The following is a 27,967-nucleotide window of genomic DNA, read 5'->3' on the forward strand; positions in this document are numbered from 1 at the left end:
AAGTAAAAGGAAAGAGATGCGTGTGTGACTGTTTACCTGTGGAAATATACATTACTGTTTTTCATTTTTAGCCATTAAGTGATAAATATTCTGTGAGTATATTCTCATGTTTAAGTCAAGTATAGTGACATGATATAGTAATGAGTTATTACATATTACTGAAAAAGGATGTGTTAAACAGAGAAGCCCTTTGCTTAGTAATGTGAAATACTTTGTTTTAATTTGTACATTATTATTTAGTGAAGCACATTGAAAATGCAGGCTTCCAAGCAAGTGAAGTTCTACTGTTATACTAGTGGTTACTGTGATGTTGTTCTATCATGTCAATGTATTCTGAGGGCATCCAGGTAATGGTTACACATATAGAAAAGAAGTTAATGAGATCTCATGTAAGAAATAGAGTTAGAAAAACAGACACTGATTATTCTGCACATTGTGTAGATTGTATTTTTATGCATACTAGAAGAATCTGAATCCTGTGAATCTGAATGCTGAGATGGCGAGCTAAACCCAGATCGTAGATGCGGTGTGGCCTACCGTATGATCCAGACCGAACCTGATTCGCTTATCAAGAAGACATCGACCCCAGTCCTGCCCGACAGGTAGTAAGGTAGTTTAGAGATACAGTACACATAAAGACCCGGACCAGAACGGAACTGGTGGAACCTTCAAGCAGACACTATTCATGGACTGAACGGACTATATCCTGGGAGCTGTACGTATACACACACTGAAAGGACCGAGTTATTTTACAAGAATCATCCAATTTCCAACCAATCTACTCTTCTTTTTTATTTTACACTTTTATATCGTGGTTGTTGCATGACCGATTGTGAAGTAATAAACTGGTTATTTGTTCAACTTGTTCTTTGTCTTAGGCCTACCTCTCCTTCGAATCTAGGTAGATGTTTAGTGCTTTTTCTAATACTTGCTTTTTCTTTCCTAATATCTGTATCTCAGCCAGAATCAGATCAAGGAGCTGGACCATCGGTATCTACCCACCCCTTTTACGAATGGTATTGGCCTCAAGCAACTCAGCTTACGTCACCACCCCTTTAAATGTGATTATGATACATTTTGGTTTGTGGACTTCTTGCGCAGTACTACGGTCCAGATTCCTCATGTCACACATATACATTTTGTATTCCCAGAGTCCAAGCAGGGCCAGAGTATACTATCAATGGATCAGCGTTCCTGCCAGGACATACACTACTGATCAAAATCTTAAGACCACTTAAAAAATTGCATGAATTTGCATTTTGCACTGTTGAATCTTAGGAAGGTTCTAAGTAGAGTTTCAAAATGCAAAAAGAAGAAATGGGAACAAGAGCCCAAAAGTTGTGAGCAGGCAATTTATTGAAAACAACAATTTAACTGAAGTAGGCTGTTCATCAGCTGATCAAAAGTTTAAGACCACAGCTATAAAAAAAAAAAAAACTCCTAAAACAGAAATTAAAGTGTCAAAAACTGACTCAGTAATGAGTAGCTCCACCATTATTGTTGATCACTTCAAACATTTGTTTTGGCATGCTTGATGCAAGTGTTTCCAAAAGGCTAGTGCGAATGTTGCGCCAAGTGGTGAAGATGGCTTCACGAAGGGCATCAACTGTCTGGAACTGAAGTCCATTTTTGTAAACTTCCTTTGCCATCCATCCCCAAATGTTCTCAATTGGATTAAGATCAGGGGAACACGCAGGATGGTCCAAAAGAGTGATGTTATTCTCCTGGAAAAAAGTCTTGGTCAGACGGGCATTGTGAATTGGAGCGTTGTCCTGCGGAAAAACCCAGTCGTTACCACACAGACGAGGGCCCTCAGTCATGAGGGATGCCCGCTGCAACATCTCCACATAGCCAGCTGCTGTTTGACGCCCCTGCACAACCTGGAGCTCCATTGTTCCATTGAAGGAAAAAGCACCCCAGATCATGATGGCGCCCCCTCCACTGTGCCGCGTAGAAAACATCTCAGGTGGCTTCTCCTTGTCATGCCAGTAACGTTGGAAGCCATCAGGACCATCAAGGTTAAATTTTTTCTCGTCAGAGAATAAAACTTTCTTCCACCTTTGAATGTCCCATGTTTGGTGCTCCCTTGCAAAGTGTAAACGGGCAATTTTGTGGCGTTGAAGGAGACGTGGCCTTTGAAGACGTTTCTTGTTTTTGAAGCCCTTCCTTCGCAGATGCCGTCTGATGGTTATTGGGCTGCAGTCAGCACCAGTAATGGCCCTAATTTGGGACGAGGATCGTCCCGTGTCTTGACGGACAGCCATTCAGATCCTCCGGCTCAGCGCCGGTGACATTTTTTTGGGTCTAACACTTGATTTTTTTGTTCCATAACCCTGAGGATCTTTTAAGAAATTGCAAAATGACTGTCTTACTGCGTCCAACCTCAGCAGCGATGGCACGTTGTGAGAGGCCTTGTTTATGCAGTTCAACAATCCTACCACGTTCAAAGACGGTGAGCTTTTTTGCCTTTGCCATCAAGAGATCTTCACAGTGTGATTACTTGACAGGAAATTACATGGAATCCAAATTTTTGCATAGATTTTGGCTTTTAAAGGCTGTGGTCTTAAACTTTTGATCAGCTGATGAACAGCCTATTTGAGTTAAATTGTTGTTTTCAATAAATTGCCTGCTCACAACTTTTGGTCTCTTGTTCCCATTTCTTCTTTTTGCATTTTGAAGCTCTACTTAGAACCTTCCTAAGATCCAACAGTGCAAAATGCAAATTCATGCAATTTTTTTAAGATTTTGATCAGGAGCGTATATGGCAGCTTAGCTTTCCTCATCTGTTCCCTCTTGGCTGTGACATTCACTGTTCTGCCCCTGCTGAAGCATCTCTATGGCTGGGACATGTGGTATTGCTTACAGGTGCTTTGGGCAGGACATAAAGGATATACCCAGCTGGCTGGTACTGATTCAGAGAACCGCTATGATGCTTTTGTGGTGTTCGACACCAGCAACCAGGCGATGAGGGATTGTCCATTGGTCACAGGAGGTTTAGTCTCTGTTTGGAAGAGAGGGATTGGATTCCTGGGCTGTCGTGTATTGAGAATCTACACAGCGCTGTCCACAACAGTGTGAAGACGGTGTTTGTGCTGTCCAGCGGCTCTGACGGTGGTGATACAGTGAGTGGTGTGATCCGCCAGGCTTTCTACATTGTGCAGCAGCGGCTCCTGGATGAAAAGGTCAGTAAAATGTATTTTCACTTTCATGTGCATTTTGTGGAAGTGGGGAGACTGAGAATGGGTACATAATACAAATTGTTCTCTGATTTGTATCCAAACAAGATGGACGCAGCCGTGCTGGTTCTGTTTGATGAGATGTTTCCCAAACTGAAGTACCTCGAGCTAAGGAAGAGGTTGTGTAGAAAGTCTGTGTTGACCTGGCTTCACAGGAATCTGCAGGCAGCACAAAAAAATGCCAGGGAACTGACGCAGGGTTCCAGTTTCTGGCAGTTTTACAAGCCTGAGAATGTTGGGAGGTGCCCCCCTGCTCCTAGGCCTAGGGGAGGCTTTCACATGTAAATGACAATGCTGTGAGCTTTACAAATGCAAATCAGGATAGTTTTACTCAGTGGTACAGAAATAACAGCTTTTTCTAAAAGGTACTAAGGTACCAACTAAAATATCTGGCGTAAGTACACCAGGCTTGAAATAAATATAAAGATAATATGTTGGAATGGAGAGAGTGGAACCAGTGTACAGTTTTCTAAGAGAAGTCTTTCTGCTGAAACCAAAACACTGTGCCACACATAAAGCATATAAGTTGTGTCAACGTGTATCAAAGTCCTCACAAAATACTGGCAAATTCAGCACCATCTTAACGTGTCCATGGCAAACTAAGCTGTTGACTCTCAGTATTCCATTAAAACACTCAACACGTTTAACCAAAGCGACTTACAATAAGTGCATTCAACTATGTGGGTATAAACACAGAACAGTAAGAATCATGTAAGTACATTTACTCAACACCATAAAGCAGAGGTCTTCAACAGGGGGTCCGCGACCGCTAGGGGGTCCGCGGAGGTACTGCAGGGGGGTCGCGAAATCTTTGGTTGATTAGACAATTTTTTAAATTTTTTATAATTTTTTTTTTTTTTTTTCACGAATTTAAATGTCTTTCAATACACATTAACATGCATCCAACATATTGTGAGGCTGATTTGACCCTCTGCCTGACAACCTCCATCCATCCAAGCAGTGGCGTTTCTACCTAAGGGGCAGGTGGGGCAGTGCCCCCCCTGGTGGCGCTGGTGTGCACAAAGCTAAATACTGCATTTCTGAACTTTGTGGCAAAAATATATTTTATTTTATTTTATATGCAAAAAGAGTGAATGTGTGTGTGAATAAACGAGACTCACAAGCATTATAGTCTTGTTTTGGTGTCATTTGATTCGTGTGTGTTTCTGTCTGTGAGTTTGATTTGTGAAACGCTTCCCTCTTGCCGTACGTCTCTGGTGTGGGCACACAGGTGAAGCTGCAGACCAGTGCCATGGGAGCACCAATCAGCGTGAAGCGTGCAGACCAGTGCCATGGGAGTACCAATCAGCGTGAAGCACACAGGCCACTGTTAACATTGCAAGGTTGTGATTATGCAGATGAGCCCCACGACGTTTCCCAGAGAGCTACTCGACTCCAGCGTCAGCGTCACCCGGAAACAGGCTAACGCTCCGGTTCGACGTCACCTGAGCTAACAGGCTACCTTGTCAGTGAACACTAACCGGGTCTGTGGACAGGTTCACTCACATCGGATGAATAATACGTTTTGAAGTCCTGCTTGTTCTCCTGGCAGAGAGGCTGAAAACGTGTGAGCTCCCGTTTCTGAGGTTAGTCAAGTTTAGTATTGTATTAATCTGTAATTAGTGATTCAAAGGGACGTGTACCTGGTGGTTAGCTTAGCTCGGCGGCTAGCCCGCAGTCAGGCTACATGATCCGGTCCACCCAGCAGAGAGAAGCGTTAGTTTATGAGGATGAGTCGTTGGAGAATAAGCTTTGCAATACTAATAATGTGGAAGAACTCCACACAGTACATGCATTGTCTTGGTAGTGCACAGTTTAATCCAAAACCATATTCAAAATCAGTAGTTGAATATCCACAGAAAATAAAGATACAAACTTTGTGTAACACTTCCTCTACAATAATGCCATATTTTATGTTTCCTATCATTTTATTAGGAACGGACGAGCCTGAAGGACACAGCTGTGCTGATCATTTTCTGTCTCTTATGGCAAAGAAGAAAAAGAAAACACTGGGTTCTTATCTAAAGTGTATCAAATCAGAAAGCAAAAGATAAACATTGTTCTAATAAGTATTCATTTGAATATATAATGAAAATAGAAATAAACTCTTTTATCCATGACACTTAGCAATGACTCTAAACAGTTGCAGGCCTTCTTTAGTTAGGAAGGAAAACACAAAGTGTTGTGCAGATGAAGCTGATGCATGTTGCCTCAAATTCTGTTATTTGAGCTATGTGTCTGTCTAATCTTTTTACTTTGTTGCAATCATTTTACTTTAATGCTGTATTATGACAACATCTTTGTGTCGGGCTGAGCGCTAAAGCATGTGAAATGTATTTGAAATAGGATTTCTGCTGTCTGCTGGCACTCAAAATGCAGCCCATAATATATCTTACTGGTCTATATAGGCCTACTGCTTATAATAATCAGCTACCTCTATTTTTGTGACGGTGACATGACGTCATACAAAATTGCCCCACCAGAAATTTCAGGCTAAAATCGCCACTGCATCCAAGATTAGATAAGTTGTGTGCTACCCATCAGGGTCCGACATCTCACTAATGTGTGAGTATGTGTGCCATCCACAGATAGCTTGAGGATTCACTGTCTCTCCTACATGTATGTTTAAAATAAAAACATGAATCTGTGAATTACTTTAATAGCTCAGTGTTGTATGCAAGATGTACAGTGGGTACGGAAAGTATTCAGACCCCTTTAAATATTTCACTTTGTTTCATTGCAGCAATTTGCAAAAATCAAAAAAGTTCATTTTATTTCTCAATGTACACTCAGCACCCCATCTTGACAGAAAAAAAACAAACAGAAATGTAGAAATTTTATTAAAAAAGAAAAACTGAAATATCACATGGTCATAAGTATTCTTTTTTGTTTTTAGCAAATGGCTGCAATGAAACAGAGTGAACAATTTACAGGGGTCTGAATACTTTCCGTACCCACTGTATGTTTATAAATGGCAGTGGCATGGCCACCCTGTAACTTGCACATGTTTAAATTAAAAACATGAATATATGCACCCGTGTTATATTTGAATAACTTAGTATTGAATGCACAATATCTGGGTAGTTATGTTTATACCTGGCACTAGTCCCAGTTTAATATAAAACACAATTTTATACAATATATATAGTAGGGGTCCCTGCTCCATCTCTCCACCTGTTTGGGGGTCCTTGGCCTGAAAAACGTTGAAGACCCCTGGACTAGACAGTTGTTAGTTCTTCCTCATTACTGAAAAATGTGCACAACCACAGAAAACACCTGAGTGAGAGTTTATCACCCATACCACGGACACGGTTAATGCTGGTCATTGTGGTTAAATCCTCTCACACACGCAAACATAGATCTTGATTTCAAAAAACAAAACAAAAAAGACAGCCAGATTTAGGGGACCAATATCTGTTTTCAGACATGTCCACAGAATTGGTTCGGCATTTTCTCACCAGAGTTTGCCCACATGAACAACACAGCAGAAGATTCTCCGCAGTATAAACACAGACACAATCTTTGGAGTGCTCAGGTGAGGGGGGGGGGGAGCAGCAGACCGAGGCAGGGCGTAACGTATACATTTGATTGCGTCGTGTGTTGGAAACATCATCAGCACCCCCACTCACTTGTGGTTCACACATACAGCCCATCCAGAGAATGGCCGGAAGATCTCAGTCGTTCAGTGCATGTCTGATGGGAGCTTATGACTATCTTCAAATGGGTGTGGCCTAATTGAATTTAAGGGAACTGTTGAGCTTTGGCCTGTCCGTACTGAAGCAGCACAAAAATTCAAAAGCAGAAAAACAAGTTATGTCCTCTGGGCCGGTCTGTGTTATTCGCATTCTCCATCCTTCGTTGTGAAAAACTGTCTGTTTTTTTCCACCACTACATTGACCAAGTCACCAGTTTAGCATTACCTTGTAGCAGAAGCAGTCATAAATAAGATACCGAGATGGTGAGTTACAAATGACCTGTTTAGAGCCCCAAATTAATATGATGAGCCTTTAACTGGAAAAAATATTGACACTTAAGAATTATGAATATTACTTACTTATTTTACTTAATTCGTACTATGTAAAACCTCAGACCAGGGTAAATGTTAAGGATATAAATCAGTCATAAACGAGGCAATGTTTTGAAATTATGTCTGTGATGCATTCCAACATTTTCTAGTTGACCCACTTTATCAAACATGGTTGATAATGTGGGACCGCATGCTTTGGGTAATCTGGGAAAGTCACTTAATTTTCTGAAAGGTGAAATGTGAATTTAGGGTCTTCCTGGAGTTAAAAAAAAATAAACTACAGAGGTGTAGCGTTACTTCTGCAGTGATTGTCTGGTTAGCAAACTAGACCATTATCAGTCAGCTCTTTAAAACAGTGAGGATCCAAAAAGAGTCCGTCCTGTGTTCTGCAGCCACTGGTTTCACCAAACATGATCGATGATGATGAGTCTCTCACCTGCCAGGACTGTCTGTTCCCTGAGTCGCCCAAATGGAATGGCAGATTACTGAAAAATAATCTCTTATTGTTACTTGCTGTTGATTGAATTTTGATTGATTTTATAAAAATGTGACACAGCTTTAATTGAATGCTTCAAATATATGTTATAATTTCTTTATTTAGACTAGGGTTCTTTATGTCAATTGTGTTTACATGTTTAAAATAGGTCATATTGAGCTTGACAAGTATAAAGCAAGGTGACATAAGCCTGATATAAGTGTCCCATTACAAAGTGACCCCTCCCACATGATCAAATTCAGGCAGAATTTTATTTTTTAACACTATTTGTCCAATGTCTCCTCTGAGTATGATATCTCCATGATTGTTACGGACAGTGATCTGTATGTCCTGTATGTATACATGTATTGTGTTCTGTCTTGTGGTGTTGTTTTGTCTCCACATGCTAGTTGACTGGTGATGCCTCCAGTGACTGGAAGGGGGAGCTCTCGGGCAGGACGTGCCAGTGAAGTGGCCAGAAGAAGAAGCATCATGGCCGCTCATCTCACCTGCATCCAATCTTCCAATCAACCCACCTGTTACAGATCTCTCGTCAACCCTTCCCCTTTAAATAGTCCTGTGTTTGTTTTGTTGGCGAGAGGAGGCTTTTGTGGTAAGCTGTGGCAGAGCTCTAATTGTTTGGTTTGGCTTTGGTGTTTGCAAGTGTCTTGAGTTAGTTTTTACCAGTAGTATTTAAGTTGTAGCAGCCTACTTTTGTTTTGTCTTTGTCTGTGTTAACTTTGTTTGTTGTGCGCACAGGGACTACAAGGACAGGTAAGATACTCCGGGGTCTACATATCAGACACGTAGGTTTACTGCTTGTTAATACCTCAGGTTAGAGTGAGCACCACCCGCTGTACTTTTGGGTGCTAAGCACCTGTAAAGGGGGGGGGGGAATTTCTTTGTGTTCTTTTTCTTTGGTGCCACTGATAGTCCTTGTTGATCCCTGTGTTGCTTGGTTTAAATAAATACTGTCTTTGTCTTATATCTGGTCTTGTCTTTTGTGTGATTGCACCCTCACTTATTCAAACCTGTTGCATTTATGTTATGTCCTGCTACGAGCCACCAGGGGGCGTAACATAAATTGGGGGCTCGTCCGGGATCTTTGATCCTATCAAGCAACAGGTTTGTTGAGTGTTGGTGTGCAGTGCACATGTCAAGTAGGCTGTTAATATTGGTTTGGTTATTTGAGGTTTGAGTTAAGGCTGGTTGAGACGTCATAGACACGTTTGATCTTGCGTGTTTTCTTAGTGATCCTTCTGTGGAACAGATTAATCGCTGTAAAAAAAAAAAAAGATTTGTATGCCATTGCGGCTCATTTTGAATTTTCAGTCCCCCCAAATCAGCTAAAAGCTGAATTGAAAGAAGCGGTCGTACGCATGTTGGTTCACAATAAAGTGCTTGGTACGGGCAGCAGTGCCGCTACTCGTGCGCCCGCTATTCCATCCTCTTCTAACTTAGAGAAGAACAGCAGGGAGGAAGAGGTAGATGGGGGAGGGCTGGTTACAGCTGCGGCCTCTGATCTGGAGCTTAAGCCTCCTCTCACTCCGCCCCGACTTTCTTCATTTCCCTCACCTAGAGCAAGTGATGATGCCCGCTATAGGCTACGCTTAGCGCGTTTACAGATGGAGGCGCAGGAGAAAGAGAAAGAAGCAGAGTATAGTCACAAGTTGGCTATTCGGAGGATGGAGTTGGAGATAGCCGCAGAGAAAGAGGTGATGCTAAAGCGCTTAGAAATAGAAGCTGCTGTGGTGAGTTCAGCTCGGACTCGGTCCATGTCTACTGAACCCTCCGCTCCTGCGAGAGGTTTTGAAGTGAGCCGAAATATAGTGCTGGTACCTCAATTTCGTGAGGCGGAGGTAGACACGTATTTTACGGCCTTTGAGCGAGTGGCTACCTCCCTGAAATGGCCAAAAGATGTCTGGTCTATAATGCTTCAGTGTAAACTCACAGGTAAAGCCCAGGAGATTTTAGCTGCACTCTCTCTAGAAGACAGTTTGTCTTATGACACTATCAAGACAGCTGTGCTTCGTGCATACGAACTTGTGCCTGAGGCATATAGACAAAAGTTCAGGACATTTAATAAATTGTCAAGTAAAACCTTCGTGGAGTTCGCCCGTGAGAAAGAGACTTTGTTTAATCGCTGGTGCAAGGCAAGCAACGCGACTAATTTTGACACTCTATCACAATTGGATCTCATCGAAGAGTTCAAGAATTGTCTGCCTGATCGAATAGTGACGTATCTCAATGAGCAAAAGGTTGGGACAGTAGCGCAAGCTGCGGTGCTTGCTGATGAGTTTGTGTTATCGCATAAGCAAACATTTGGGATTCCCCGATATGAGAGTAGGTCTTTTACTCCGTCTGCCTCGGCTAGAATGCAGTCTAGTCCGCCACGTCCCTTGCCTCTCCGCTCTAACGAGGAACGGGAGTGTTACTATTGTCAGGAAACAGGTCACATAAAGGCTGACTGTTTAAAACGCAAGCAGTCACAGCCAAGCAAACGACCAAAAGAGGTTGGTTTGGTGCAAACATTGTTGGGTCCAGTGTCACCAGTCCCGGAGATGGAGGACAATACTCTGGAACCCTGTTATACACCATTTGTGTTGGACGGACTGGTTTCCCTTAGTGCAAATGCGTTGAACCAGCGTCCAGTGCGCATATTAAGAGATACTGGCGCAGCACAGTCTTTTATATTGTCAGATGTGTTACCTTTTTGCAATGACACTTTAAGTGGCTCCAGTGTGCTTGTGCAAGGCATTGAAATGGGCTTTGTGTCTGTGCCTCTCCATAAGATACATTTATCCTGTGACCTAGCAAATGGAGTGTTTAAAGTGGGCGTACGCCCGTCTTTGCCCGTTAGAGGCGTCACATTTCTGCTAGGGAATGACATAGCTGGTGGCAAAGTTATGCCAGTTTTAGAAGTTCTAGAAAGACCTGAGATTTTGCAGCCTGATGTGTGGTAGTGATGTGTCGGTCGTGAACGATTCGTTCACTATGAACGAATCCTTACAAGGACTCGGGAGTAACGAGTCCTCTCAATGAGAGATTCGTTCATTTTCTTGTGGCCGCGCATCGGGACTGTTCCATAGGCTCAGTCAAGGAAGCAGAAATGATTCATTCACTTCCCTACTGGGTCTTCGGGTACAAGTCTTTGGATTTTCAAAGAACCGGGTCGGTAAAAAGATCCGAACTTCCCATCACTGTGTTGGCTCAGGACTTCCCTGAAGTGTTCCCTGTGTGTGTGGTCACCCATGCTCAAGCACGTAGTCTGGGTGAAGCAGTTGATTTGTCGGATACCCTGTTCGCTACTGAGGTGTCTGGCCAGACTCTTTCCCCATCTGTGATTATTCAGTCTACTGCTGAGCCGAGTGTCCAGCTTAAGGTTCAGGGCGATACTTCCACCACAGAGACAACTAGGTTTCCTATGGTACGAAGTAGTCTTATTGCTGCTCAGAAGGAGGACGTTACTTTGGCAAAGTGTTTTGCTGCGGCTCTTGCTCCAGAGAACGCTAAAAATAAAGAAATGGATTATTTTATGGAAAATTATCTACTGATGCGGAGATGGAAATCTCGCGCTGATTTTGATAATGAGTGGAGTAATGTCTTTCAGATTGTTGTGCCTACACAGTACAGACAGTCCGTGTTATCTCTGGCTCATGAACATCTCTGGTCTGGTCATCTAGGTGTTACGAAAACCTATGACCGAGTGTTGCGACATTTCTTCTGGCCAGGTTTGAAGCGAGATGTGTCTTTGTTTTGCCGTACATGCCACGTATGTCAGATCACGGGGAAGCCTAATCAGGTTATCAAGCCTGCACCTCTTCACCCGGTCCCGGCTATAGGGGAACCGTTTGAGCACGTGTTGGTTGATTGTGTTGGTCCTCTGCCAAAAACGAAATCCGGTAACCAGTTCCTGTTAACAATCATGTGTGTAGCTACCCGGTATCCAGAGGCCATCCCTCTTAGGAGTATAACAGCTCAGTCAGTAGTAAGGGCCCTGATCAAGTTCTTTTCTACTTTCGGCCTTCCTAAGATCGTGCAAACCGATCAAGGTACCAACTTCCTTTCGGGTATTTTTGAACAGGTGTTAACATCCCTCTCGATATCACATCGGATCTCGAGTGCTTATCACCCTGAGTCGCAGGGGGCACTCGAAAGATGGCATCAGACGTTTAAGTCAGTGTTGCGCAAATATATCATGGAGAGCGGTAGGGAATGGGATGAAGGTGTCCCTTTGGCTCTATTTGCCGTTAGGGAAATAGTGCAAGAGTCACTAGGTTTTAGTCCAGCAGAGCTGGTATTTGGTCACACCGTGAGAGGCCCTTTAAGGGTGTTAAAGGATCAGCTAACAGACGAGAGTTCGTCCACCCAGCGAAACGTGCTGACCTACGTGAGTCGCTTCCGAGAACGACTGCACGAGGCTTGTAGTATCGCTAGGGAGAGTCTCTCTGTTGCACAACAGGGTATGAATCGGCAGTTTGATAAAAAAGCACTTCCACGTTCTCTACAGCCAGGTGACTTGGTTTTAGTGTTACTACCCATTCTAAGTAATTCAATGAGTGCTCGGTTTTCAGGACCTTATACTATTGACAGGAGGTTGAGTGCCACTGACTATGTGGTCAGGACCCCTGATAGAAGACGGAAAACCAGTGTGTCATTTATGTTACGCCCCCCTGGTGGCTCGTAGCAGGACATAAATGCAACAGGTTTGAATAAGTGAGGGTGCAATCTCACAAAAGACAAGACCAAATATAAGACAAAGACAGTATTTATTTAAACCAAGCAACACAGGGATCAACAAGGACTATCAGTGGCACCAAAGAAAAAGAACACAAAGAAATCCCCCCCCCCCTTTACAGGTGCTTAGCACCCAAAAGTACAGCGGGTGGTGCTCACTCTAACCTGAGGTATTAACAAGCAGTAAACCTACGTGTCTGATATGTAGACCCCGGAGTATCTTACCTGTCCTTGTAGTCCCTGTGCGCACAACAAACAAAGTTAACAAAGACAAAACAAAAGTAGGCTGCTACAACTTAAATACTACTGGTAAAAACTAACTCAAGACACTTGCAAACACCAAAGCCAAACCAAACAATTAGAGCTCTGCCACAGCTTACCACAAAAGCCTCCTCTCGCCAACAAAACAAACACAGGACTATTTAAAGGGGAAGGGTTGACGAGAGATCTGTAACAGGTGGGTTGATTGGAAGATTGGATGCAGGTGAGATGAGCGGCCATGATGCTTCTTCTTCTGGCCACTTCACTGGCACGTCCTGCCCGAGAGCTCCCCCTTCCAGTCACTGGAGGCATCACCAGTCAACTAGCATGTGGAGACAAAACAACACCACAAGACAGAACACAATACATGTATACATACAGGACATACAGATCACTGTCCGTAACAATGATTTATTCTGATGTGGTTGGAAAAAATCTTAAGCTTTACAGAAAGGTATAATTTGTTGGTCTGATGTGAAAAAATGTCACCCTACATTTTGTTTTGCAAAGTTAGGAGAGCAATGTTCAAGCCACGCCCGATGTTGCATTACACATGAAGAATGCTCCAGTGTCTTTCACACAATAACATATATAGGGGATTTATTAAACATCTGTAATGTTTATTGGCCCCTACCAAAAGGCCAGGTATCAGTTTCACTATCGGGACAGAAAAATGTAAAAGTCAAATAGCTGCGTCCCTTCTCACAACCCATTTTAAATAATAACAGTTATATGCTGCTTCTTCTGAGGGAGTGTTGTGTTGCTGGACCTCTGTGTAAACTTGTACTGCTCGTTCCCGTTGTCACTACTCCATATTCAAGGTACCCAGCTGCAGGTACAGAGGGTGGCAGAGCACAGATGAAGTCCTGACCGATAGACTGTTTCTTTGACACTGAACTCCCAAATACGGAGATAGATTCAGAGGTTTTGCTGGTATATAGATACACATTGTTCCTGAAAGCAGTCGTGGTGTTTTGTTCCTTCTTGAAAATGATAACGTAGCACTTTGGTAAGAAATGACAGCTGAGGATGCCGTAGTTGGAAATGAGAATGACCACCATCTCCACAGCCGAAAGGTAAACTCCTGAGGTGGAAACGTAGACAGGAACAAAGAGCATCCAGGAGATCAGGTAAAGCAGCATACTGAAGGTGATGAACTTTGTCTCATTGAAGAACTGTGGAAGTTTGCGGCCTTTGAAGGCACAGATGAAACACACCAACGCTAGGAAAGCTATGTAGCCCAACATCACCCCGAAGGCCAAATATGAGCCCTCGTCACACTTCTCCAGCAAAGTGGTTGGTTGCATGACGATCTGGAGAGATGGGCTCTTGAGGACTAGCCAGCAGATACAAGCAATCACCTGCAAGGCCACACAGAAGCTGGCCATGACGTAAGGCTTGAAGAGCCTAACGTGCATGGCAGGGTTGACCTGGAAGGCCAGCAGGATCTGCAGGGTCTTGACCAGGATGCAGGAGACGCACAGAGTGAAGCTGATACCGAAGAGCACCTGTCGAGCCTTACACTGGAAAGTGTTGGGCCGACCGACAAACAGCACGGCGCTGATGTAACTGATAACCAGAGAGAATAGGATGACCTGGCTCAGTGGCCCTCCGGCAGCCTTCACTACAGGAGTGTCGCGCTGATGTAAAAACAGAGCTGACACCATCACAGCCAGGAGGATGCCCAGGGCAGAAAAGGTGAGGAGGGCCACAGCAAATCTGTCCTGCCAGGAGAAGAAGAGCACGACTTTGGGGGTGCAGCTGGAGCTGCCCTCTGCCGACCACTCTCTGCTTATGTTACAGCTCAGACACTGATCCATATCTGCAGGGATGGAGGATTACAAGCACAGGTGCGGATTAAAACAATAAAAGATACTATCTGACTCAACAGAATCCCACACCCATCCTGGTGATTAAGCTAACTTGGCTGTGGGTAAACATAAGCACGAGCATAACCAGGTAAGTGAGAAGTGCTTAGTTCATTTTAAAAGATGTTTATCAGTTTACATCACTTCTACTGCCAAGCAGGAAGTTCCCAGGCATTCAGATCTTTATCAAGTTGTTGGCAGTTAATTGTCGTCACATGAAGCGTGACTGGGAAGGAACATCAGTTTCTACAGTAACAAGTGTCACACCCATAGATATATATATAAAGACTAGAAGAGATGGCCGCCATGTGCGGACGTCCGGCTCCGTCGAACAAGACATCTAGTCTTTATATATAAATCTATGGTCACACCAGCTCACACTTTGTGGTTCTTAGTATTTCTGTAAGGGACAAGGTTTACTTAATTTATTTTGTTTTTTCAGTAAATTGTTGTGAACTGGTATGCATGTTGAAAAATCGAGAACAGAACTTTTCCATTGTGGTTACTTAATTAAAAAACTGATTATGTGGAGAGATTTGTCTATTCAGGGCACTTGCATTAGAACCAGAAGAAACTGGGTGTAAATTGAGTCCAGCAGTCATGGTTCCTGGTTCCTGAAAGTCTCTGCTCTGCAGGTCACTACACTCTCTAATGGCTACGAGACTAACCTGACATCTTGTTCCATGGTTTGTTGTCATGCAGTATGATGCTGACACAAGATCATTGACACAGGGACGTACTGGATACACTCCAGTACGGATACAGAAACTGGACACACTAATGTTCTGTTTATACTGCAATGTGTGTCTGCAAATAGGGTGAATTCAGGTAATCTGGGACATTGGTTAATGTGGGACACCTAAGCTTCAGTCTGTTTATTTCCTGTTCTAACAAAATCTAGTCAACAGGACTTTTACTGTAGGTTACCATGGACATCATGTTACTGAGATCATTTGACTTCATGCAGGGTAATAGAAAGGGGCAGGGCCAGTTTTAATCCGAGTCTCCCCCTTGTAATTGCATGACAAGCTCAATGACATCGGATTCTTTCAAGATTAATGTTAAGGATATTAATCTGTTGTAAATTAAGCAGGGAATGTGCTTTTACTCTGAAGACAAAGGCAGAAGGTAGATGCAGTTACATTCTAATGCTACAATAGATTGTTGATAAACTGATAAACTACACATCTTAAAACCCAATGTTATAGACTTGCTTTCATGTGATGTTGGGTTTTACGGTGCTTTTTTTCCATTTTCATTATACATTTTATTTTACCTGTTTTTTATTGTCATATTACTGCTTTTATGTGTATACGTTTTCATTTACTTTTCTTGCTTTGCTATTGAAGCACTTTTTAAAATCTTTCTTTTTAAAAGTGATATGTAAATAAAGTTAATTATTAATATTCTTGACATCCTTCCTCTTTGCTCCTTGGATGTGATAACACCTGGGTTTCTGTATTTGTAAGCACACACACACCCTTAAATGACAGCTTTTATTTACTGTGCACATGCAGTGAATGTGTCCAGTGATTCCAATGTGTGCAGGGGTGACGTACCTGTTTTATTCGAGTAGTAGTTTGCAGTACAGTTGATGCACTCATAACAACAAGTGTGTTGACCTTCAGCTGTTTTTTTGAACTCTCCAGGGACGCAGCTATTGGAGCACTTGGAGATGATGTACTGCAGAAATCAGAGAGATACATTCAACACTTCATGTCATTATTCTTTTCGTATTTCTTATTATATTATTTCTTGTAACAAATCTATTCGATTTTTCCTGAATTCTACTTTTTGACAAAAAGTAGAATTTGAATTAGTGTTTTCAGCTTTGAACCTCAGATTGAAGAGGAACAATGCGGTTTTCGCCCCGGACGTGGAACTACGGACCAGATCTTCACTCTCGCAAGGATCCTGGAGGGGGCCTGGGAGTATGCCCATCCGGTCCACTTGTGTTTTGTGGATCTGGAGAAGGCGTATGACCGGGTCCCCCGGGAGAAACTGTGGGAGGTGCTGCGGGAGTATGGGGTAAGGGGGTCTCTCCTCAGGGCCATCCAATCCCTGTACTCCCAAAGCGAGAGCTGTGTTCGGGTCCTCGGCAGCCAGTCAGTTTCGTTCTCAGTGGGTGCTGGTCTCCGCCAGGGCTGCGCCTTGTCACCAATCCTGTTTGTGATATACATGGACAGGATATCGAGGCGTAGTCGTGGTGGGGAGGGGTTGCAGTTCGGTGGTCTGAGGATCTCGTCACTGCTTTTTGCGGATGATGTGGTCCTCATTGGATCATCGGCTTGTGACCTTCAGCACTCACTGGATCGGCTGGCGGCCGAGTGTGAAGCGGCTGGGATGAGGATCAGCACCACTAAATCTGAGGCCATGACTCTTAGCAGGAAACCGATGGATTGCTTACTCCGGGTAGGAAATGAGTCCTTAGCCCAAGTGAAGGAGTTCAAGTACCTCGGGGTCTTGTTCGCGAGTGAGGGTACTATGGAGCGTGAGATTGGCCGGAGAATCGGAGCAGCGGGGGCGGTATTGCGTTCGCTTTACCGCACCGTTGTAACGAAAAGAGAGCTGAGCCGCAAGGCAAAGCTCTCGATCTACCGGTCGATCTTCGTTCCTATCCTCACCTATGGTCATGAGGGCTGGGTGATGACCGAAAGGACGAGATCGCGGGTACAAGCGGCCGAGATGAGTTTTCTCAGAAGGGTGGCTGGCGTCTCCCTTAGAGATAGGGTGAGAAGCTCAGTCATCCGTGAGGGACTCGGATTAGAGCCGCTGCTCCTTTACTTAGAAAGGAGTCAGCTGAGGTGGTTCGGGCATCTGGTAAGGATGCCCACTGGGCGCCTCCCTTGGGAGGTGTTTCAGGCACGTCCAGTGGGGAGGAGACCTCGGGGAAGACCCAGGACTAGGTGGAGAGATTATATCTCAACACTGGCCTGGGAACGCCTCGGGATCCCCCCGTCAGAGCTGGTCAATGTGGCCCGGGAAAGGGAAGTCTGGGGCCCCCTGCTTGAGCTGCTCCCCCCGCGACCCGACCCCGGATAAGCGGATGAAGATGAGATGAGATGAGATGTTTTCAGCTTTATTGTTCTGCATGTTTTCAGTACAGTACAACACATTTTGCAGTATTGCACGTGTGTCTGTGCGTGTGTAACGTTCCTAAGAGCAGCAGGATTAGGGCCTACCTGAAAGTCCTGGAGGTGCTTGGTGCTCACATTGGTGTAAGTGAAGTTGTTGGTGGATTGGTGGTATTCAGCCACAACCTCAGTGAAATGATGATTTCCTCCATCTGAGCACCACATTTTCAGGTCGTAGCCCAGGCTGACGTCACCCCTTCTGTCAAACTTATAGGTTTTTCCTCTAAGTTCAAACTCTTGGAATAACAGAGGTTTCAGCAGCTACAGGATAGAAGACAGTTCATTATCAGCTCAGTACCTTGGAAAAGTCTAAACCGCGATGTGACAATGATAAATAGCTCTGTGTAGAGTCCATCTCTTTTCCCCTTGGCTGTGGGTTCTGCTGCTCACTTGTTGCACTTCAGCTCAACTCAGGCCTCTTGCCAAGTTGGTGAAAAGCACTGGAGCCAGAGACCTCTGGGTACCTCCACAGCCTTGTTTTTTATACACCTTCTGGACACCTTGAATGCATACATTTGCATTCAGCCTTCAGTAAAATTCAGTGGAGGAACAGGTTGTAAATAGTTTCAACCCTGGAATTCTGGTTAGTTTATCTAGATATCATTTTTAGTGAGGCAAGGATCTGTCTCCGCAGCCAAAAATAAATCCTTAGCTGTTATAGGAATTTTATTTTACCCCAAATCCTTACTGCCTACAGATCTAAACCCTCATTCTCAGACTAAAATTAATCCACGTGGACCCTGTATGGCAAAACAAGAGCACACACACACACACACACACACACACACACATATATGTGTGTAATTGTAATGGGGTGTTATTATATTCCAGCTAACTTTAAGAAACCCTGCAGATGGTATCGTCTCAGGGGGATGTACCAATTGCCGACAATGAGGAGGGGGGGATATGTATTTCTAGTGCTTTCTTATTTTCATTTTATAGCAAATGATTAGGCTAAATCAGTACTTACAAAAGGAGTAATGTTTTATGTACCTTTTATTTTCATGTGCATATGTTGTATATAAGTATTCTGGTCTGTGAACCCCCCTGTCGCGCTGTGGTACGTGCCGCTCAGGAACCTGTCTCTCTGTCTGCATCTGGAGCTGAAAGAGACAGGTACGGTTATGGAGTGTTCCACTTCTAAGTGTCATTGTTACGTTTAATGCATGCTACTGTGACAGCTTTCTTAAAGAGCAATATAAGATGGCTGTAACGTGTTAAGTGCAGAGTTTGAAGAGTTATTTCAGAAGTTAGGTCTGCGGAGTTTTCCCTTTGAAGTGCGCCGATTCGCGCCGCTGCAACCCGCGGCATTATGGGAAACGTAGTCTTCTAGTGGGATTTGTACAGAACGAATGTGAAGTGCCTTGTTTCTTTTTAAATGTTGTTTGTGAACCCACATGAAGGCATTGTGTATACTCTGTAATGGGTTAGACATGTAAGGCAGGGAATATTTATGTTTATTTTGTCCTTTTGGTTATATAATTATTTCATGCATCCTTCACAGCAGTTTAAGGAGATGTGAACTGATGCAGTCCCTGTTACATGTTTCATCATTACAGGTATGATTGTCAAATTAATCACTATACGATCATTGCAATTGACTGGTTTTGTTTATAATGTATATATGTTTTGTTACTCTCTGTCTGCATCTGGAGCTGAAAGAGACAGCAGTTTAAGGAGATGTGAACTGATGCAGTCCCTGTTACATGTTTCATCATTACAGCTGAAAGACCAAGTAAAAAGATATCCAAAGAGAGCTGTGGTGTCGAGGTGATTTTGTGGTGTGTCGCAGAGTCGCTACATAATTACCTCCCAGGGTTGCATCGTGCCTGGTGTTTTGCAGTCTCTGCTCTTGCAGACAGAAGCCACAGTCTGAGTAATGGCGCTGACAGCCATCTCAACACTAAGGATAGTGGCGGCATGAGTGTGTTTCCTGAGATTTTTCACAGCTTCTGAAATAAGCTTAGTGTCTTCAAAACCTTTACTGGCATTTAGCTGCAAATAGAACTCCTTCATGAAGGGGTTATTCCTTGTAAATTCATGGCCAGCTGCCTCCAGCCTGCTCAGGTAGTCCTCAATTGATGACTTGTCTCCACTCTTGAAGGTGAAGCCCACAACGTGTCCTATGTCCCTCAGAGTCGCGTTAATTTTCACATAGTTGCTGGAGGACCAGGTGTCACTGGCAACCCAAACTCTTCTCATTGACTCTATGCTTTGTCCTGTTCTCAGTGTCTTATGCTTCAGCTCTTGGAAAAGATACCTCATGTGAGTTGACCTGGCAAATGACACAATGACCTGCACCTTGGGATTGTTGAGGATGGTTGTGGCAGTGGCTCGAATTTCAGAGTAGTCATCATGACTGTTCACAGACTGAGGTAGAATCGATTTGAAAGCCACACAGATCCCCTTTGCAGAGGCCTGGGACACAAAGCTTTCCAGAGCTGATCGGCCATAATCTCCATCTGTGGTAACTACTCCCACCCAGTTCCAGCCGTAGGTGTGGAGAAGTCTGACCATGGCAGCTGTCTGATGTTCATCATTAGGAACAGTCCTCAAAAACGAAGGAAAGCGGCCCTTATCACTCAGAATGACAGCAGTTGATTCATAGCTGATCTGGAGAAAAAAACAGATGACATAATTTTTAAAGAAGAGACATCATGGTTGAATGCATGCCCTTATTGGAAGTCACTTTGGATAAAAGTGTCAGATAGATGATATGTAATGTAATGTAATATGTATCTACTCAGATCTTGAGTTGCAACCTACAACCTCTCAAACTCTTTGTGATTGTTCCTATGGGTAAGTTTCAAACTTTTTAGTTTGGTCATAGTTTTGTTTGGTAACGCACAAAACTGCTTCACCTGCAACTTTCCCAGCAAACAGGTTAAGATGCATATGTGTCTTAATTCAGGGGCTGCATCTTATGGAGGACACATGGGGACCACGAAAGAGGAGGTCCATGTGGAGACCGAACTGAAATTATATGGTCTGGTTTATAAAGGAGTTTCAAGATCTCCGTCAACAGAGGATGCAGCTTTATCTGTGGCTCCTCACTTTGATCATAAAAGGTTCGGCTGATGGTGTTCATCAGCTGCCACTGAAAACCTGTTCTGCTGCTTTCTATAACAGTCATCGCTATGTGTGTCAGTGTTGCCACAGAGGGTCAGCAGCTTACTTGAGGAATCATCTGGAGTGTCAGTTGCCTGGCGATGGCAATGGAGTTTTCAGAGTAAGAGGCACCTATAACAGCCATGACTGGCTGTCCACAGGCAGAGGTGTTGCTCTCTATGTAGCAGTTGTCCCGCTGCATGAAGTCTCCTGTGACTCTCAGAGCTGTGCTGGGATCACCGCAAGAGTCCACGATCAGGTAACCCAGAGTGAGGTTCACAGCCTTGAGCAGAGGCGACTTATTCATGACCTCAATAGCATTGATCATAGCCAGAGCCAAAATCAGGGCTCTTTCATGAAACCTGTGAGAACAATACATTTGTTATTCCAATAGTAAATACAGGATGTATGTGATAGAATCGAGACTGTGAGGAACAAGAAGACAGAGAACAAATAACTGTGTGACAAATAAAATTATTCAAAAACTAAAAATCTATTTCTTTAACTTGAAATCTCTGCATATGAGACACAGGTTGAATGACCAGTCTCTGCAGGGTGTGTTCTTCATCAAATGAGTCTAACCCACACAATAAGAAGGAAAAGTTGACTCGACTCTGTGAACAAAATCACATCTTGAAGTATCAGTGAGAAAATCGTTGTACGTTTCCTAATATGAATTTGTTGCCGTACTTCAGTTGAGTATTACCATCTCATAATACATGTTCTTCTATCTATTTTTTCACGACTTTTTAGAGGGAAATATTACTTTTTATTCTACCACATTTATATGAGAGCAACAGCTCGCAAGTACTATGCAAATAGTTAATTAACAAAAATATTAATTTAACCCTGACCCCAAAGTTTGGTACAGTATATTCTAACTGTGTTGCTGTTTCTGATAATAATTTAGTAGTGCTATCAATATTATTACCAATATTTAAATATACAAATTGACAACTTTAGTACTTTTACACTTTGAATACATTTGGAGGATCACTTTGAGTTCATGATTGTTACATATATTTGTTATGGCACGTTTGGAAATATGCTGTTACTACTTCAAGTCTCTGATAACATCTTTGAGAAACAAACGTTTGGATAATTGATTTCATTAATCTGGATGATCTCACCTGATACATGGCTGTGGTGGTTGTAGTGTGAAAGAGTTGTTTTTGTGTTCTACGTCCTCATGAATGGGAAAGAGTCCTGCGATGACTATATCACCTGCAGCTGTAGCTTCCATCCTCCTGGTATAACTTTCAGTGGCATGTCCTGTATCCATAATAATAAGGAAAACTGTGACATGGAAGTAGATTATAGGAACAGCCCGGGCCATATCACTATCCTCTGTGTTTGCTGTCTGAGCTGTCGCTGGTTTTTCACCTCTGGCAGAGTGATACTCTCCTTTTTAAGCATCTTCCCAAGGCTAAAATAAAACTCTCTCTTGCTTCCTCATTCACACTTTTCTCTTATCACATTCTCCCCTGCAGCCCTGCCCACTTCATGACTGACAGTGAGGAAGTCATGTTCTGCAGCTTTACTCATCTCTGCTCTTGTACAACACTGACTTTTGAAGAATAAAAAAATTAGAAAAGAGTAAAGACTAGATCAAATAAAAATAAATGTTTTCTGATATAATTATCTCAGACAAACTGTATTTACCATCAACTCCTGTCTGACAACACCTCTGTAGTTTAAATGTTTTACTTCATGAAATCCCTCAATGCCCACTTCACCATTTAAAGAACGGAAGTGACTGTCCCAGATTACCCAAAGCATGCATGTGCAGGTCTCGCTAGCGCGGGGGCTAGCTATCCAGCCAGCTTAAACAGTCAACGAAGTCCACGGTGGGTATTTAGCGAACTTTATTGAAACTTTGTAAAAAGAAAATGCGTTAGCCGCAGGAGGGTGATACAACTTAAGAGCTCCCGTCTATAAACCACACAGCAAGGTAAATTGCGTCACTTCCAGGGGAATCACTCCCTGACCCCCAGCACAACACACATCTGAACTGCCCCAAGGGGGCGCTGTTGCTTAGCTACACATAGCAGACATTTGTGGGACAGAACACTCCTCGTCTGGGGTCTTTAAAGATCCCATATAATTTAACAAGAGTCAGTTTCGCGTTGAGGGTGCACCACATGCTTTAAGAGAGCTGGTGGCACCGATCTTGATCTGACGTCCGCTGGATTCAGGTCCGTATGGATGCACTTCCATTGGCCAGGACATGGTGACTGACGGATGCGTTGGGTCCTATTGTGGATGTATCCCACACTGATCTTATCTGGCTTCTTAGGGTGATATACGCCAAACGGGTGTAGATACCAGCACTCTTGTCCTTGTTTCAGAGGTGGAGCAACTTCTGCGTGTCCTTTGCTGAGCATGTTTTCCATGGACTTGATGAAATGGGCCTTCATCTGCGGCCGTTTTTCGAGTGTGCGCCGCAGTGACACAAGGCGGTTGTGTTCGTGTTTTTTCTTATAAGGCAGTGTCTTTCTTGTTGACCTTTGACCTAAGGGTAATGGCTCCACCCAGCTGTTCGAGCTGTCTTGATGGAGCTCAGTTTCCATGGTTTGGAGAAACATCGTGTCCTCCGCTGATGGTGCAAGTTTATCTTCATCAGCAGTTCGAGTGAAGATCGTTTGTCCTAAGCTGTCATCATGATGTGTCGTTGAGCAGTACGAGGGGGTCAGTGCAGCATGATGTGAATGCTTAGGTGCTTGACTGGAGATCTCTTTTACCTTGATTTGGCTGTTGCATGGCTGCAGATGGCTGGCCTGACCATTATCCAAAATGGATGTCTTGTAGCTGCTCACCTCTGATGGTCTGTGGGCTCCTGCAATGCACACGTCACCGACGACAACCCATCCCAGGTCCAGCCTTTGAGCGAACGGAGCGTTTCCTGGACCACTTTTCTGTTCACGGGCCTTGTGGACACTGAGGATATCTCTGCCCAGTAGGAGGAGTATGTTGGCGTCCGGATCGAGGGGTGGTATCATGTTGGCGATGTGCTTGAGGTGAGTATGGTGGCGTGCTGCGGTCGGGATAGGTATCTCAGAGCGGTTATTAGGAATTTGGTTGCACTCTAGAAGTGTGGATAGAGGAAAACTAAGTTTCTCATCTGCTGACTCCACGGTGAACCCACAGGCTCTCCTGCCCGTTGTCTCTTTTTGTCCAGCACATGTTTTCAATGTGTACGGGTAGGAGGACCCTGAGACTTTGAAAATGTCAAAGAACTTGGAGCTTGCCAAGGAGCGGTTGCTTTGCTCATCCAGCATTGCATACATTTTCTTGGCCTCTCCTCTGTGTCCGGCTGGATACACGCTTACGAGGCATATCTTGGAGCATGCTCTGGAGCTTACTCCTTCACCACACACCTGTGTGCACCATGATGTGACCTCCTGGATGTCCGCTTTGTCTTCCTCCCCGCCGTACTCTGAAGAGGGAGGAGACGTCTTGGATTTCCAGACAGGTGGTCCTGGGTGGAGCGCTGTCACGTGACCGGTGCTGCCACACTCCATACATTGGACTTCAGCTGAGCAGTTTCTGGCGAGATGATCTGTGGATGAGCAGCAGCGGAAGCATACGTAGTTTTCCTTTAAAAGCTGTTTGCGTTCCTCTAGACTCTTCTCTCTAAAGCTTCTGCATTTCTTTAAAGGATGTGGTTTTTTATGCAGGGGACAATAATTGTTTGGGTCTGCTGATTTCTTATCATCTCTGAACTCAGATCTTTCTGATTGTGAAACTTGTGTCTTGTGCACGTATACAGGCATTTTTACAGGTCTGTCCCATTTATTCTTTCTCTCCATAGAGACTGGCGTGAAGAGATTAAAGCTGGGATCAGTGCGAGTTTTTGCTTCTGTGCGAACAAAGTCTACTAATACAGAGAACGGTGGGAAACTGACACGATGATCACGTTTGAACTTTGAACCAAAAGACATCCACTTTTCCTAAATGTTGTGTGGGAGTTTTTCGATGATTGGATTTACCCCCCTGGAGGTGTCCAAGTACAGCAGGCCTGGGAGGGAGCCGTCTCTCTTTGCGGCTTCCAACTCTAACAGCAGGTCTGCCAGTTCTCTGAGTCTCTGTGGTTCTCTTGTGGTAAACTTGGGAAAGCTTTCCAGCTTGTTGAAGAGGCCTTGTTCAATAGCTTCTGGTGAGCCGTAGATTTCCTCAAGTCTCTCCCATGCCATTAACAGTCCAGCATTTGGGTTTCTGACGTTGACTGCTTTGAGTTTTCTCACCTGTTCCGCTGACTCTTTACCCAGATACTTGGATAGCAGGTCGAGTTCTTCACCAGCAGATAGGTCTAAACCAGCAATAGCCGTCAGAAAAGATGCTTCCCCAATAGTTCATTGGTTGGTCATCAAATGTGGTGAGGCCTGAGGTTACTAGGTTGCTGCGTGCAAGATATTTTGCCAGGTCCATAGTTGTTTGGGGCTGATTATAACTGGATCCGCAAGAGGTTCTCTGCTCAGGAAGTGGGGAATGATCATCGATGTTCTGTTGTGGTCGTGATCCACGATCCTGAGGAGCCTGAGATGTTTGATGAGGCGTGGTGTAGGCAGGAGCAGCAGGTTGTGATCTGAAAATTCTTGTTTGGGGAATGCAGTGTTGGCTTAACATCATCATCTTCATTGTTTAATTGTGGTTTGCTTTGATAAGGGGCAACAATGTCATTTATTTTCATAGGTAATTCACCTGTGCTTTTGCCAGCTTGCCATTCAACATAATCAACAGTGAGCTGGTATTTTATTTCTTGAGACACTGGACCAGAGCCTCTGCTGGGCACATTAACATCAAGTTCTAATAAACCAGCTTGTAACGTGTTAGCTTCAGCTATGGCAGCATCTCTTCCCTTTTCTTCCTTTAATGCATCCAGAGTAGCTTGAATGCGTGCATGCTCGACTTTCAGCTCGATTTCCCTCTTGGAGTGTGCTGCTCTGGCTTGAGCACCGTCAGCTTTTGCTCTGGCCATGGCCACGGCCACAGCTAAACTTTCCTTGGAGCTGGATGATGCATGTGATGCGTGCGTGCACACGAAGCTTGCCGCTGAGCTCACTTTACTCGGGTCGTCCATGTCGTCCGTTTCGGTGAAAGTCTGTTGGAGGTAAGCTGGCGTGATGGGCTGGCGTGAGGCTGTCCACTTCCCCCGTGTTAGCCACTTAGCTCTGTGTTAGCCGCTTAGCTCCGTGTTAGCCACTTAGCTCCGCGTTAGCCGCTTGGCTCCGTGTTAGCCACTTAGCTCCTGGCGTGGCTCCCGAAGCTGGATGTCGTGCTCGCGTAGCGTGTTAGCCACTTAGCTCCTGGCGTAGCTCTCGAAGCTGCATGTGGTCCTTCCCGGACCGGCTGTGATGCTTTCTTTTTACTGTGCAGGTCTCGCTAGCGCGTGGGCTGGCTATCCAGCCAGCTTAAACAGTCAAAGAAGTCCACCATGGGTATTTAGCAAACTTTATTGAAACTTTGTAAAAAGAAAATGCGTTAGCCGCAGGAGGGTGATACAACTTAAGAGCTCCCGTCTATAAACCACACAGCAAGGTAAATTGCGTCACTTCCGGGGGAATCACTCCCTGACCCCCAGCACAACACACATCTGAACTGCCCCAAGGGGGCGCTGCTGCTTAGCTACACATAGCAGACATTTGTGGGACAGAACAATGCAAGTGGGACAACTACAATTGTAGTAATCGTAGTATGATGTTTAATTCTCATCAATGTGTGCATATAAGGCATATAAGGCCCGGCAACAATACACCCCAAAAATACAATTTTTTTCCTTTACTCCTATCAAAATGAAACTTTACACAATGAAAGTAGCCATGAAACGTAACATTTTTTGTATTACAAGTTTCTTTGAAAATGAATTTATGTATGTATTTGTAATACATATGAATGGTGTTTGCCTATGCAAATTAGGACATATTCAATAAGTGTGGAGCTCATGTGCTTGTCAAATTCATTTCAAAAGAAACTTGTAATACAAAAAATGTTACCTTTCATGGTTACTTTCATTGTGTAAAGTTTTATTTTGATTGGAGTAAAGGAAAAAAATAGTCTTTTCGGGGTGTATTGTTGCCGGGCCTTATTGGCACACATTGATGAGAATTAAACATACTTCCTCAACTAGGATTTCTAAGGACTTTTAGTATGTTGTTCTGGACACCTCATAGAAATGATCTATGCTGAAAAAAATTATTTTACAATTAGTCGGTCGTAAAACGCTACTTTGCCTGGACTATGTTCTCACTGTTCCAGTTATTCCAGCTGTTCTGTTTTGTAAATGTCTTGTCTTTGTCTTAAGTAGAGATTTAACAGAGAATAAGGAGTTTATCAGACACATCTTCTCAGGGAGATTCTTCCACAGAGTGGGATCCCTAACAGAAGAGGCCCGGTCTCCTCTGGTCCTCAGCCTGGTCTTTGGGATGGTGAGCAGGTATGGGGTGCCGTTTGTAAAGCAGCTCACGCTGAAAATAACAGCAACATTTTGTCACTTTAGCGTCAAACCATGTTTAAAAAACTGGTGTGAATTTTTGAGTCACTTTTTTGCACATTTACAACAATATTTGTCAACTTAGAGATATTTTAAATATTTAAATCCAAATGTTAAATGTTACACTTAAATGTTAAATGTAAATGCTAAATCTAAATGTTAAATTTAAATCTAAATGTTAAATTTAAATCTAAATATTAAATCTAAATTTAAATCTAAATGTTAAATTTAAATCTACATGTTTAATTTAAATCTAAATGTTAAATCTGAATCTAAATGTTAAATCTAAATCTAAATGTTAAATTTAAATCTAAATGTTAAATCTGAATCTAAATGTTTAATCTAAATGTTAAATCTAAATCTAAATGTTTCGGGTGAAACTAAATATTTAACTAATATGCAAATTCAAATGCCGGTAACAGGAAGTAGTAACAAAATAAAAGCTTGAGGAGGTCAGAGTGTGTTTATAGTGGCAAATAACAAATAAATCTTATCCGGGGAAATGGACTAGTATTGGACATGGATTATCGTGATATTAACTACATAAAATAACAAACACGTTTGGAGAAACTTTATTTGAAGAGTAGTTTGAGTTTTTAGTGTCAACTTTTAAATGCCCCCCTCTGCCCAT

At 43.5% G+C, this 27,967-nt stretch overlaps 1 protein-coding gene and 1 pseudogene across 1 annotated transcript; one reads left to right on the top strand and one right to left on the bottom strand.

The window, feature by feature from the left end:
* The first annotated feature begins 540 nt into the window (after positions 1-540).
* LOC133005005 (toll-like receptor 7) lies at positions 541-11,475 on the top strand (annotated as a pseudogene).
* Positions 11,476-13,464: 1,989 nt separating this feature from the next.
* On the bottom strand, positions 13,465-24,367 carry LOC133005006 (G-protein coupled receptor family C group 6 member A-like). The gene is made up of 7 exons (XM_061074594.1): positions 23,086-24,367; positions 21,977-22,142; positions 20,914-21,208; positions 19,548-20,351; positions 17,787-17,999; positions 16,164-16,287; positions 13,465-14,558 (listed from the first exon to the last, which is right to left on the bottom strand). Exons 1-7 carry the CDS (start codon positions 24,365-24,367, stop codon positions 13,465-13,467), a joined length of 3,978 nt encoding a protein of 1,325 aa, XP_060930577.1.
* Positions 24,368-27,967: the final 3,600 nt, after the last annotated feature.

Source organism: Limanda limanda, chromosome 7 (genome assembly GCF_963576545.1).
Source record: "Limanda limanda chromosome 7, fLimLim1.1, whole genome shotgun sequence".
NCBI lineage: Eukaryota > Metazoa > Chordata > Actinopteri > Pleuronectiformes > Pleuronectidae > Limanda > Limanda limanda.